We start from the raw sequence: 14,360 nt of genomic DNA, 5'->3' as shown, positions 1-14,360 counted from the left end.
TTAGGTTGGCCATCTTTCTGATTCAGTTTTCCTGTACTTCTATGGCACCTGCTTAGCTGCCATTAAAAATTTGTTTTGATATTTTGGAAATGCATTAATTCATCATTTATGTCATAGCTACCTGGAAAATTGTTGAATGTTGTCATTGAACTAATCATGTGTCTCCTTTTTAATAATAAGCTTTAATTGTTTTGCCTTTACAAACCAGAACTATGACTTTTTAAATAAAGTTTCCTACGTATTGATTATGATTTTGTCAAGTAGAAAAAGGTGGTTCAATTTAATTTCATAAGATGCAATGTTCTTATGAGGATGACTTGTGGTTTTAAAAACAAAAAAACTTTCGGTGAATGGGAGCCCATGTAGTAGAGCATGTTCTTGGTATGTGCAAGACACTTCAGTTACCCCCCTACACTGCAAGCCCCCAAGTATTGCCAGGTATAGCCCTAAAAATATTAAAAGAAATAACATTTTAAAATCATTGAAAAATCTAGAGTTAGCACTCCAATAAATATATTTGTAGTTACAATTATATATTTGTAACTATCAAATCAATATATTTGTAATTAGAAATTAGTATCTAATTCACTTGTATCACTTTTCATCCCGTTGTTCATTGATTTGTTTGAGCGGGCGCCAGTACCATCTCCATTCATCCCTGTCCATGTGCTAGTGTAGCCCAATGGCATCTGCTCGCTCCAGGAACACGAAGAGCCTCAGACTGTTCATTCAGGGTCTTGACGAAGAAGTCTGACCATCTCATAGGTCGGCGGCCACACAGTCTTTTGACATCCAGTGGAATCCAGTCAGTAACAGCTCTAGTCCAGTAGTTGTCTCTAAATCGTATTACATGTCTGGCCCGTCTGATTTTTGACGCGTTGGCAAATGAGACTGCATCCCTGATTCTTGATCATCGACAGAGGTTGGAACTCCGGATTCCTTCTCTCACTTGAGTGAAACGTGATACTCCAAGCATAGCTCTTTCGATTCTTCTGGGATAGCGTTCTCATCCTGTTTTTGTTGGGCTCAGGTCTCTGAGGCGTATGTTAGTGCAGGAAGAATGGTGGAGTCGAAAATATGTGCCCAGAGCCAGAGGTTTTTTGTCCTCTTAACCACTTCTTCGACGCTCTTGAAGGCATTCCACGCCGTTCCCTTCTTCCTATGCAGTTCAGGTGCCAGGTTGTTTGTCATGTTGAGTTCTTGACCTAGGTACTCGTAACTGCTGCATTTGGAGATGTTTGTTCCATTGAGGGCAAATGGAACATCAGGAACTAGTTCATTTCTCATGAACATTGTCTTCGTGAGATTCAGCTGCAGTCCAACCTTTCTACACTCACGGTCGAATTCAGCCAGCATTTGTACCAGTTGGCTAATATTTGGTGTTTTTAGAACAATGTGGTCAGTGAAGAAGAGGTGGTGTAGCTGCTGACCATCTATCTTCACTCCCATTCCTTCCCATTCCAGTCGTCGCATGATGTTCTCGAGGGTGGCACTGAGGAGTTTCAGTGAAATGGTGTCGCCCTGCTGAACCCCTCTCTTTACATCGATGATCACTTCTTTGTGGAATGGTGAGATCCTGTTGGTGAATCCATAATACAGCTCACGGAGGATCCTGATGTATTGAATTTGAACACCCTGTTTGGCTAGGGCTTCGATGACTGCTTCAGTCTCAACAGAATCAAAGGCCTTATTTAAATCAATGGACATTAGACAGAGTGGCATCTTGAACTCTCAAAAAACCTTAATGAGCTTGGTCACCGTGTGGTTATGGTCGATCATGCTGAATCCTTTTCAGAACCCAGATTGCTTGCATGGTTGTCCTTCGTCTAGTGTTCTGCCAATCCTGTTCAGGATGACTCGCTCATTCCCCTGACTCTGGAGGAGCCCCCAATACAGCAACGTTAAAAAGGATGAACAAGGAACAATAAATTCTCAGGGCCGAACTAGGCTGCCAAAACGAAGAAGGACCAAAATGATTGTTCGCACTTTTAACACACGTATGCTGGCATCCGAAGCATCCATCAAGTACCTGATGGTGCAAGCACAAAAGATCAAGTACGACGATGACGTTGGATTGACCGAGAAGGCATCCATCACATCACGCTGTTTTCGACACTGGAGAGAACTGTTCTTTGGAACATGCCACAGTAGAGGCATCGTTGGGGTCGGTGTCCTTGTCAACACGAACTTGGCCGTGAGCATTGATTTGTTTGAATGCCTAACAACCCAAATTGGATGCTTACGTTTGAATAGATGTGTTTTGTTGCTGGCAGTTTCTGTCTTCGTCGTCTACGCAGCAACATCCAACTATGACAAAGAAGAAATTGAGGAGTTCTACATGGAGCTGGAGAAGTTCTATAAAGAAGACCACACCTACAAGGTCATTGTCAGGGATTTTAACATCAAGATAGGACCGAGAAGGTCACCCAAAGAACTCCACATCGGGACTCACAGCCTAGAATGGAACGAACAGGGTGAGTTCATGTTGACCAAGACCCTCCATGGTAACTCACAGGTCCAGAAGGCCGAATCTAAACGCTGGACATGGGAGTCTCCCGGTGGACAGTTCCACAGCAAAATCGACCACATCATATTCAATCAACGGTTTTGCCTGACGGATGTTGCTGTTGTCCCAAAATTCCAAATGAGATCAGACCACCATATCCTTCATGTGAAATTCTACTTCACGGAGCAGGGAGAAAGGGCTGCAAAGTTTAAGAAGAAAACTCCCAGAATGACCACCAACTGGGAGCTCTTGGCACTACTGCAGCAATATAGGAAGATGCCGTCATTAACAACATCGACGAGGAATAACGATCGACTGGTTCAGCACCTCCATGATTATGCAAGGAATGCAGAGAGAGAGAAAGCCACAAAAAGTCGCCTCTCTTCAGAAACTCTCGAGCTCATTTGCCAATTTGGTCTGGTGTGAGCCTCAGGCAATCACAAGCTAACATCTGAGCTTGCAAAGCTGTGCAGAGAAGCGATAAAGGAAGACCTCAAAGAGAGAAGAGCAGCAGTGTTGGCCGATGGGGCAGAAGCTGAGAAAAGTATTCACAACACCCACCTGTCCTTCGCCAACTATAAGACCAAGATGACTGCCCTCTGACATCCTGATGGATCTATCACATCTTTCAGAAGGGCAATGGCAAAGGTTATCCACAACTTCTACTCGGATTTTTTTTTTTGCTTTTTGGGTCACACGCACAGGGGTTACTCCTGGCTCATGCACTCAGGAATTACTCCTGGCGGTGCTCAGGAGACCATATGGGATGCTGGTAATTGAACCCAGGTCGGCCGTGTGCAAGGCAAAAGTGCTATTGCTCCAGCACCTACTCAGATCTCTTTGATAGCCATGTCCACCTGCCCACATACCAAATTCCGCAAGATGGATATGTTGTTCCCAACATTCTCCCTTCCGAAATCCGACACACAATTTTGTTGGTAAAGAAGCGTACAGCACCCGGTCCAGACAAGGACCTGAAGAATCTGCCGCCAGTTCTCGTCAATACACTGGTTAGGCTCTTCACATGCTACCTGTCTGAATGCAAGGTTCTGTCCCAATGGAAAACCAGTAGTACATCCAAATGTCCTGTTGTACAAGAAGGGAGACATCCATGACACCGGCAACTATCACCCGATCTGCCTGTTGTCCGTCGTCTATAAGTTTCTAATTACCTTGAGTAATTAAAACCTAATTCCTGCGGCCAGAGTAATAGTCCAATAGAGTGTTTGCCTTGCATGCCGCCGACCTGAGTTCAATGCTCAGGCCTCCCATATTGTTCCCTAAGCATTATCAGGAGTAATTCCTAAGTGCAGGGGCCAGGAGTAACCCCTGAGCATTGCTGTCACCCCAAAAGAAAAAAAACACACAACCTCCTCCCAAATCAAAACCTAATTCCTGCCAAATCTTAATCCTAAATTCTAATCATTTAATTTTAGGCGACATCCAGTGGTGTTCAGGGGCTATTCCAGCTGGTTACTTGGAAATTGCTCCTGGACATGCTGAGGGCTATATATGGTGTCAGAGATCAAAACCTGGTCTCCTGCATGCAAAGCATGTGTTCTAGTACATTGAATATTTCTCCAGGCCCAAAATCCCATTAATTTCTAAAGCTGTTTTATTTTTCCCTTAGAAAATGGACTCTCTCTGATTTTGTTTGGATTGACTCAAGAGGAATTTTTAAATAGACTAATGATCCATGGAAATGCCAGCACTGTGGATTCGCTCTGCCATCTCAATGGTTGGGGGAGGTGCTCAATCCCCATACATGCATTAGAGGTAACAATTATTGTCTATAGAATTTTGTTTTTTTGTTACATACTTTACTGAAAATTTGGGAGAATTACATCCCCCTTCGCCACCCCCCCCATAAAAAAGCCCTTTAATTTTTACTATTCATTTGCTTAGCTCTGGCCATTTCATTACTCTAATTCTGTACAACAGTTGAACTATTTGAACTTAAAAGATACATATTTTATAAGTGCTATACATTTTTAGGGGCTTTGTCTCTGTTGTATAGTACTTACCTTGCATATTTGAGACCCCCTGAGAGCAATCCCTGACACAAAGATAAACAAAAAGTGGAGGAAGCAATAAACTGAGACTAAATGAAGTGGGGTCAGATAGATAGTAGAAAGGGTCGGATGCTTGCCTTGCATGCGTCTCATCAGGTTTGATTGCTGGTACCCCTTATGGTCCCCTGAGCCTCTCTACGAGTGATTCTTAAGTGCAGAGCCAGGAGTAACCTTTGATTAATTCTCTTTTCTACTCCATATGTAATTTCTGCAAATCTCTCACCTGACTTTGCCTGGGTCCAATGTTCTCTTGACATTCAAAACTTTGGTCCTTTTCTTCCACAACCAACATCATTATCACCTGAAGGATTTATTAGAAATGTAAATTAGCAATTTATACCCTAGGCCTTAATAAATCAGAACTCAACAGACTGAAGTTTAACAAGCTCTCCAATAATTCTTCAGGTTTAGGGTAGTACACTTTTTCTGTAAGGGCCCAAATACTGAATATTTTAAGCTTTGACACAAGGGGCCAATTAGTAAATATGGGTCACTGTGTTTTCGGTTGTAACTAATCTGATTTGCCTTTATAGCTACTGACTATTATATATGAATGAATGGGTGTGTTTGTATTCCCATAACACTTTATTTACAAAAACAAGTAAGGACTTTATTTGGTTGATGAACGTTAGGTTTTCAATAGAAGCTATCGGTCAACCAAGATTTGCAGTTAAGTTTCAGGCATCAGTTGCTTGAGGCACCTTTAATATTGCTACTTTTTTGGCTTCGTCTTCTTTATTTTGTGCTTCCAGGATGAATTCAGGTACATGCAGAGACTGTCACCCCAGGCTCCAGTACTGTTATTTTTCTAGAGTTGTTTTTAATCTGAAGATTTTTATAACTTTCTTTAAACTATTTATTCAACTGAATATTTACTTATTTTTAAAAATAACTAGAATTTATTATTTAAAAAATTTTTATCTTAGGCACCGTAGTTTGTGGTAGGTTTTATACTCAGTATTCCAACACCACACCCTGTACCAAAGTGTTCCTTCCCTCAACCTATATATCACTCTTTTACCCTTCTCTTCCCACTGTCTTCCACCATGGTAAACTTAGTTCCATAAACAGGTTCTCAGGATCCCTTGTCCTTGGCCATTTATTATGAGAGGGAATCGCCAGGATCCCTTATTCAACTGATTATTTAAAGATATGAACACACACATTTATATAAATCTGATATTTAGTCTGCTTTTCAATTAACTGTATCATGCTACTTTAAAATTTTAATTGGATGGGTATAGATTTACAAAATGATAGAACTGGAGCTCAGAGGTTTTTTTTTTTTTATTGAATCACATGTGGAAAATTACAATGCTTTCAGGCTTAAGTCTCAGTTATACAATGCTGAAACAACCATCCCTTCACCAGTGCCCATATTCCACCACCAAAAACAAACAAACAAAAAAAATCCCAGTATACCTCCCATCCCTCCCACCCTCACCCCTCTGCCTGGGTAACTGATAAATTTCACTTTACTGTCTCTTTACTTTGGTTACATTGAATATTTCAACAAAAAACTCACTATTATTGTTAGGAGTTCCCCACTAGAGTCAGACCTGCTATGAAAAGATATGTGAAATGATCGCGGCCGCGCGGTTTTGGATTTCTGTATTTTAGCAACTAAGTCCAGGGAAATTTCTTCCAGAAATTGGATCATTGCAAGCTTGTATCTCCCATTAGTGGTCCTCATAATATGGCAGTCGCCACGCCCTCCCCATCCAGTAAGGACTAGGAGAGGGAGAGGGACAGGGAGAGGGAAAGGGAGAGGGAGAAGAAGGGAGAGAGAGAGAGGGAGAGAGAGAGAGGATGAGAGAGGGAGAGAGACAGGCAGAGAGAGGGAGAGAGAAATAAAAAAAAAACTTTCCCCTCCTGGGTAGGCATGGGGCTGCGTCTTAGTTCTCAGTCTGGAGACATTCTGCAAGGAGCTGCCAGTATCAAAAGTAGTTTAGCTGGCCTCTGGAATTATGCTCATGCAGCTGCGGTGAGGCCACACACGTGCGGCCCCCGGAATCACATCTCAGCGACCTCAGAGGTTTTTAAATCTAACTTTCTACTGAAGCAGAGATTGATGTTCAGAAATGTTTTGGAGACTTGGTCTGGATTGCATAATCATTATCAGAATCCTCACTATAACCCAGGTACTCCTGCAAGATGAAGATAGATTTATCTTGCTTAGTTTTAATATATAAATTCTAAAAAAGTCTGTATTTTTGTTTTCCTCTTTTTATCTTTCTCCCATGTCAGGCTGGAATAGAAAATCGTCAGCTGGACACAGTAGATTTCTTTTTGAAGAGCAAGGAAAATCTTTTAAATCCATCTTCAAAATCTTCTGTACTTGACCAGTTTAATCACTTTCCATCCCACCTATATCTAAGAAGTAAGTAGAATAAATAAAGATCTTTTTATTTATATATCACAATCTTTTTTAAAATCACTTTCAGATTGTTTTCTTATTACTTTTTTATTTACCAAAACTCAGTCATGTTTTTTTTTTACATTTTATTAGCTACTGTGATTTACAATAATGCTAACTGATAATTTCATGAGTACATTGTTTTAGCACCATGCCTACACCGGTTTCCCTCCACCAATATCCCAGAAGTTCTTCCCATCTACTTCTCTTTCCTACCTTTGCCACTTGTGGCTCCCTCACTGTGTATCATCATATGCCACATATTAGAGAAACCCTTCTGTAACTGTTTCTTATTACTGACTATTCATCATGATACCCTCTGGTTCCATCCATGTAACTGGCAAATTACATAATTTTATCCTTTCTAATAGCTTCATAGTATTCTATTATGTAAATATATAACAGTTTTTAATTCATTTAGTTTTAATTGGATAGTTTGGTTATTTTCATAACTTGACTTTTGTTAGCATATTATTAGTACTGATGAATATAGGTTTTCATATATTCTTTCAAGTCAATGTTTTTGTGTTTTGGGGTAGGTGCCAAGAAGTGGTGAAGATGGCTCATATGGGAGTTCTAGCCTATTTTGAGAAATCTTTCTATTGCTTTTGATAGCAGTTTAACCAGTTGACATTCTCACCAACAGTGGATGAAGGTTTTTTACCCACCTTATCCCCAATAGTACTGGTTATTTTGAATTTTTGTTTTTATTTTTGGGCCATACATGGCAGTGCTCAGGGCTTCCTCCTGGTTCTTTGTTCAGATTTCACTCCTTGTGGGGCCTTGGGGAACCATATAGGGTGCCGAAGATCAAACCTGGGTCTGCTGCATGCAAGGCAAATGCCCTGACAACTGTATGCATGCAAGGCAAATGCCCTGACTACTGTACTGCCTCTCCAGACCCCCTTTTGAGTTTTTGCCTTAAGCCATTCTCAACAGCTGTGAGAGATCGCGTTGTTTTGACTTAACGTTTCCCTAATAACAAGTGACCACCAGCACTTTTTCATATGCCTAATAATCATCCATATGTCTTCATGAGATTTTTCTTTTTTTAAATATTACATAGTTTCATCCATAGGAACAGCTAAATAGAAAAAAGGGTTTATTGGCAAGAAAATAACTTAAGATGAAGAAGTTATTTAGCTAAACTAGGGCTGTAGAATAAGATTCTACAAGCGGAAGTGAGTGGTCTGGTTTTATGCCATATAGAGTTAGGGTGGTACAACAGTCTGTATCTATTTAATACTTTTTCAGGAAAACACTTGCATGTTTATGTGGGAGAACAGTGAGCATGCACAGTTGAGAAATGTACAGTGGACACATTGTATGTACAGAAAATGGCAGGGAGGGGCTAGGGAGGTAGCTCAGAGCCCTGAGTTCATGTTCTGCAGGTAGGAGTCTAGGGTACGGTCTTCAGCACCACATAGTTCCCTGAGCACTGCCAGGTGGGGACCCTTAAAAGGGTTAGGAGGAGGTGCTCAAACCTAAATCCTGCTGGGTCAGAGCTGTGGGGTAGTAAAAGAATTTACCGGGATAGTGAGACAGCTTAGGCAGAGCAAAGTCAGTTTGTTGAAAGAATGTACTAGTGTACTAGTCAGACTGACACAGCAAAGGCCTCCAGAGAGAGAAAGATCCATGTACCATTCTTTTTTTTTTTTTGCTTTTTGGGTCACACCTGGCGATGCACAGGGGTTACTCCTGGCTCTGCACTCAGGAACTACCCCTGGCCGTGCTCAGGGGACCATATGGGATGCTGGGATTTGAGCCCGGGTCGGCCGCGTGCAAGGCAAATGCCCTACCCGCTCTGCTATCTCTCCAGCCCCCCATGTACCATTCTTAGGGGTCACTTTTTAATACCATATTTCTGGGCTGCTTTAGGTGGGAAACTTGTGCTTTCTATACACTAGTCCTGGGAGGGGCTGAGCAGGAGACATATACCCAATTTGGGGGAGGAAACAAATTGTATATAGAATACTTCAAATCAACCACATAAAAAAGATAAATATAATAATTTGGATCAAATATGAGATGTTCGAAGCCAATCATATAGAGATAGTAAAATGTATATAAAATAACTTATTTTGGGAAGGGAATTATGTGGCCAATTCTAGGAATTTGGGTGACAGAAGTATCGAATGAATATTTGCTGAGCCAAACTGATAAGGCAGGAGTGCCTAGGCTAGTTCTAGGAACCATGGGGTAGAATGGAGCAGTGGTGGGGCCTCTGGAGTCTCCTGAGCACAGCTGATTATCTTAGCAAGAAGGGTCTCAGTGTGTCAGGTCTTTGAATGGGGATGTAAGCGGGTCATCTTTCTAGGGAGTTTAAAATGGTCTTATCGTTTCACCTTATTTATTTTTTGAGGGTATAAAATTCATTTATCAACAATTGTTGGAAGAAGCTTTTAGATGTGAAATTTCTTTTTTATTCTCTAATTCCTAAATTACCTCATGCATGAAGGTACTGGCAGAGGAACCCAGGTGTGTGTAATCTCCTCAATGGCCAACATCCAGAGAGACTTAAAAGCAAGCTCTCTTTCTCTGGAACTGGCAATTCTCTGAGAGTTTCCTGCCCACATGGGACAGCCTTGCAAGCTTCCCATGGTGTATTCATATGCAAAATCCAGTAACAAGCTGAATCTCATTCCCCTGACCCTGAAGAGCCCCCACTGCAACATCCTTAGCAGGGCTGAGTCGAGATAGACTTCTAAAATCTCAGGGAAAGGACGAAATGAGATGTTACTGAGCCCGCCCGAGAAATCAGTGATTAACGGGATATCGTGATCGTGATCGTGAATTTCTAAAAAGAATGGCTTGAGTTCTTAGAAAAAGATTGTTTGTGATAGTTAAGTGGGCCTTCGTCTCGTATGGTCTTTTTTCTTTTTTTTTTTTCTTTGGGTCCCACCCAGCGATGCTCAGGGGTACTCCTGACTCTGCACTCAGGAATCACTCCTGGTGGTGCTCAGGGATATGGGATACTGGGAATTGAACCCAGGTCAGCCGTGTGCAAGGCAGACGCCCTACCTGCTGTGCTGTCATTCCAGCCCCTTGTATGGTCTTTAACCACATTTTTTTTGTTTGGTGTCCTGTGACTACTTTATTCCCGTCATTGCTCTCACTTTACTGTGGGGCTGGGAGCTGGAAATAAGAAATGTGGGAATAGGGGCCAGAGCGATAGTACAGCCAGTAAGGCATTTGCCTTGCACATGGCTGACCAGGGTTTGATCCCTGGCATCCCATATGGTCCCTCAAGCACCACCAGGAGTAATTCCTGAGTGCAGAGCCAGGAGTAATTCCTAAGCATTGCTGGGTGTGGCCCCAAAATTTAAAAAATGGGAATAGCTTTGCTACAGGGGAAAACTTGTTTCTCATTCTCATTTAAAGATGCAATCTTAACGGTGAAATGGGTGCTTTTTACTATTAATGGGTTTTGGGCCACACCTGGCTTGCTCCTGGCTTTATACTCAAAGATCACACCTGCAAGTGCATTCCCTGATGTACTATCTCTCTGGCCCCATGGGGCCAGTGCATTTTATGATAGTAAAACAATTGCCTCATTAAAATATGCAGCTGGCAAATAGAATTCAAGAACCCACATTTCTTGTTGCACTTCCACATTTAAGAGTAGTTTTGGAATCAGGCTTAAATTAAAATTTTGACTCTGACATATACATTCCATATTAGCTTGGGCAAGTTTCTGAACAGCAGTTTCCTTGTCTCTGGAAAAAAGGAGTCTTCTAACAACTATCTTTCAGGTTGTTAAAAGATGAGTGAGATAGTGGCTGGGGAGATAGTACAGTGGATCGGATACCTGCCTTTTACATGACTGACCATGATTTGATCCCTGGTACCCCATATGGCTCCCCAAGCCTACCAGGAATGTTCTCTGAATGCAGAGCCAGGAGCAGAGTGGGGCACTGCTGGGTGTGGCCCCAAAACAAAACAAAAAGATATGTGAGATGGTAGTTATGAAATATCAGGTACAACATTGAAGATATTGTAGGTCACCAGAAAAAAATCATAGTTGCTAGTAATACCAGTAAATATAGCTAGCACTAAACAATCACTTGAAGATAATAAGATTCATAAAAGGTTTGTGAATTTTCTGAAGCAAAAGCTTATTTTCAATTAATTGTTTAAAATATTGCAAATGGGGTCTGGAGAGATAGATAGTTCAGCAGGTAGGGTGATTCCCTTGCAGGGTTCAATCACTGGCACCCTATAAAGTTCCCTGTGCACCACCGGGTGTAATATCTGAGTGCAGAGCCAAGAGTAACCCCTGAGCTGGGTGTGTACCTTTCCCCTTCCCCAAGAAAAAGTGCAAACAGTACTTTTGGATGTTAATTATTGGGGTATTCATTTTTAAAATTTTATTTTTTATAAAGTTGTTCACAATAATTGATTACTTTCAATATTTCAACACCAATCCCACCACCATTACATCTTCCCACCACCGTTATTTCAAACTTTCCCAATACCGCTCAAGTCTGCACCATACAGGCAGATGCTAGATAATTTATAATTTATTTTGCATTGCTTATTATGAATAGCATGAGATGTCACTACTAGAATCCTAAAATTTTAATTAATTGGGGCCTGGAGACATCTTTGCAGCAAACTGATCAGTTCTGAGATTCATTTGTGAGTCTCTGGATCATGGGCATTAATGTGCTTAAATGGCACCCAGAGGCAATTTGTGGGCATGACAGCCAGGACCCCAAAGGGGCAGGGAGATGGGAAGGAGTGACCAGTCTCCGATCCCTTGAGGCCTGGAGTTTTCAGTCACTGGTGTGTACCTGGGTTTTTCATTGTGTTCTGGAGGTTTGCCGCCTCTGGGATTATAGAGGGGAGGTGGAGGGACAACACCTGCTCCCGTCTGAAGCACCCTGGTAAAATTGGCCTAGCACAAGTTCTGGAACATCTCTGGGCCAGCTGCTTGGTTTATTGGGGGTATTCTTTATGTTAACTTCTTTGCTTCTTTCTCAGATGTCGAAGAGTTGACCCCAGCATTGGATTTACTGTGCTCATCAATTAGAGAAAGTGATTCTGAAACCCAGAGCAAACACTTTTCAGAACAATTGCTTAATCTTACGCTGTCTTTTCTTAACAAACAAATAAGAGACCTTTTTGTTCATAATAAAGGTAAGAATAGCAGTAAAGAAGGAGGCAACTGTGGTTCCTGTGTCAAGACAGAGATATAAAAGTGGCCCTAATGCTTGAGAAAATTTAAGGCGGTGGAGTACCCTTTGCTGGAATTGAGCAAAGTCTGTGTGATTGAGTGAATTGGGATCTGGTACAAGAAAGCTGGCAGAAAGACATGAGCAGAAAGTTCTAAGTTCACAACTAATCAGTATGAAGAAAGAGCAAATGGTTATTTTGGGGGGTGCAAAGGGCATACCCAGCATACTCAGGGGTTACTCCTAGCACTGTGCTCATGGGTCTATTCTGTCAATACTTGGGATTGACCCAAGAAAGTGATTATTTTAAAACAATAGAGCTAACCGAAACTAATGTAAATCAGAAAAACTTTGAAGATTATCACTTGGGCCAAGGAGAGAGTCAAAGGCCGTGTGCATATTTTGCATGTGGCGCCCTGGATTCAGTCTCTTGAACTGCATGGTTGCTGGAGTACCACTAGGTCCTGGAATTTAAGACCTAAAATATTATCTCAAAAAATAATAATAAAATAAAAAAATAAATTAAATATTATCTCTTCGAACATAAAAGCACTGAGATTGAACTTTGGCATTTCTAGAATTCTCTCTATCAACTAATGATTTTTCTCTTTCCCCACACATTAAGTAGACACATTAATGTTTTCCACAGAGTTAGATGAACAGCTACAGAAAGGAGTGGACATTCTGTCCAAATACATTAATGAACTTCGGACCTTTATGATAAAGTTTCCTTGGAAGCTAACAGATGCTTTAAGTGAATGTGATGTAAATGAAAATGTCTTGACAGTAAAGGAGAGCAGTATGTGGGAGAAACTCAGCACTGAGGTAAATATGAATAACAATTTAAAAAATATTAGAGGCTCTAATTAGTAGAAACTGAATTTAGAAACTGCATACTTACGATTCAGAAATTTTGACCAGGGTGTTAGGTTTTAGGGTCTGCAATTTCTGCACATGATTTCATATTCTTATCTATAAGCTTTATTTTATTCAGGACAGTAGACTTCCTCTAAATGCCAGGTTTGCTCATTTGGATCTATTGACAAGCATTAAACTCCAAGTCGTCTCAAGTTCAGTACTTTCCCCAGTGACTATGGCCTGGCACATTGAACTTAAACATTTTTGCCTGACTTTTCATCGAAAATCTTTAAAGCTTAGGAAGTTACAATAGTATCAAAATTTATTGATACATAAATTTATTATGCCCTACCACCACCAAAGTGTCCCAACTCTCCACAATTGTCTGTAGGTTTTAGTCTGGTCGCCTACCTTCCTCCTTCCCAATCCATTACCCCCTCCCCCTCCTTTTTTTTTTATAGTTAACAGTAATGCAATCAAGATAAACTTCTATCATTATGACTAAGGATTAGAAGAAGTCTTACACCCACATGGGGAGTATTGGCATTCAAAAAGTCAAAGGTCTAAATAACTGGACCCACATGATCAGACTCATTAGGGCTTTAAAGTGATGAAGTTGAGATGGTTCATAAGACAGCTGGTTTTCGGCATTTGTTTTCTCTGTAGGTTACAGTTGTCTTAGATGAAAGGTATAGACTCTCCAAAAACATGCACATGGATATATACTTATGTACCAATACATGGTTTATCACATTGCCTAGTATGGTTTATAGTCCCTCCTAAAGCCTTAGGTTAAGAATGCTTCCTTCCTGTTCTCTCATGGACTGAAATTTTTTTGGTTTTTTCATTTATTGAGGTAATGGGATTTACCATACTGTTAATGATAGTTTCATACGTACATCATTCCAGTTACACACCCACCAGAATACCCTTGGGTTTAAGTGTTTAGTCCTTTCAATTGGATTTTTATAGTTGCCTTTCTAGAGCCTCACTCTCTTGAGTTTGAATTCCTTTCAGTCCATTCTCTACATTATCTTCTGAACATTAATCCTAAAATATGTATTTAATTATATCACCTTTTTTAAGATTGTTTGGTGACTCTGCATAAGTTTCAGGATCTATCTCACATATATAAGGCGCCCTCAGTGATGAACCTTCTGCTTTTTATTTAAGTCTTATCTGCTACTCCAGCTTTTTCTCAGGTTTTATTGAGTAATTTGGAAGTCCCTGAAGACTTAATGTTGTTTCTTGCCTCTGCACATTAATATCCCCTTTTTGAGAAGGAGTCTGGTTTTCATAATATACTCGTTCTAAATATATTTACACACACACAC

The 14,360-nt window shown here is 40.8% G+C and overlaps 1 protein-coding gene across 3 annotated transcripts in view; it reads left to right on the top strand.

Moving 5' to 3' along the window:
- Window positions 1-14,360, top strand: part of SPG11 (SPG11 vesicle trafficking associated, spatacsin) — a 102,008-nt gene that overhangs the window by 17,647 nt on the left and 70,001 nt on the right. For all 3 annotated transcript variants that reach the window (XR_008629299.1, XM_055132492.1, XM_004609628.2), the window contains exons 7-10: window positions 4,137-4,282; window positions 6,826-6,958; window positions 11,978-12,133; window positions 12,818-12,993. Coding sequence is in view for 2 of the 3 variants with exons in the window: in XM_055132492.1 (XP_054988467.1) it covers window positions 4,137-4,282; window positions 6,826-6,958; window positions 11,978-12,133; window positions 12,818-12,993 (611 nt within the window). In the remaining variant the exon portion in view is untranslated. The remainder of the gene's footprint in view (window positions 1-4,136; window positions 4,283-6,825; window positions 6,959-11,977; window positions 12,134-12,817; window positions 12,994-14,360) is intronic.

Source organism: Sorex araneus, chromosome 3, assembly GCF_027595985.1.
Source record: "Sorex araneus isolate mSorAra2 chromosome 3, mSorAra2.pri, whole genome shotgun sequence".
NCBI classification, from domain to species: domain Eukaryota; kingdom Metazoa; phylum Chordata; class Mammalia; order Eulipotyphla; family Soricidae; genus Sorex; species Sorex araneus.
Note: the sequence above shows the minus strand (reverse complement) of the source record. Positions and strands in the feature narration are given on the sequence as shown.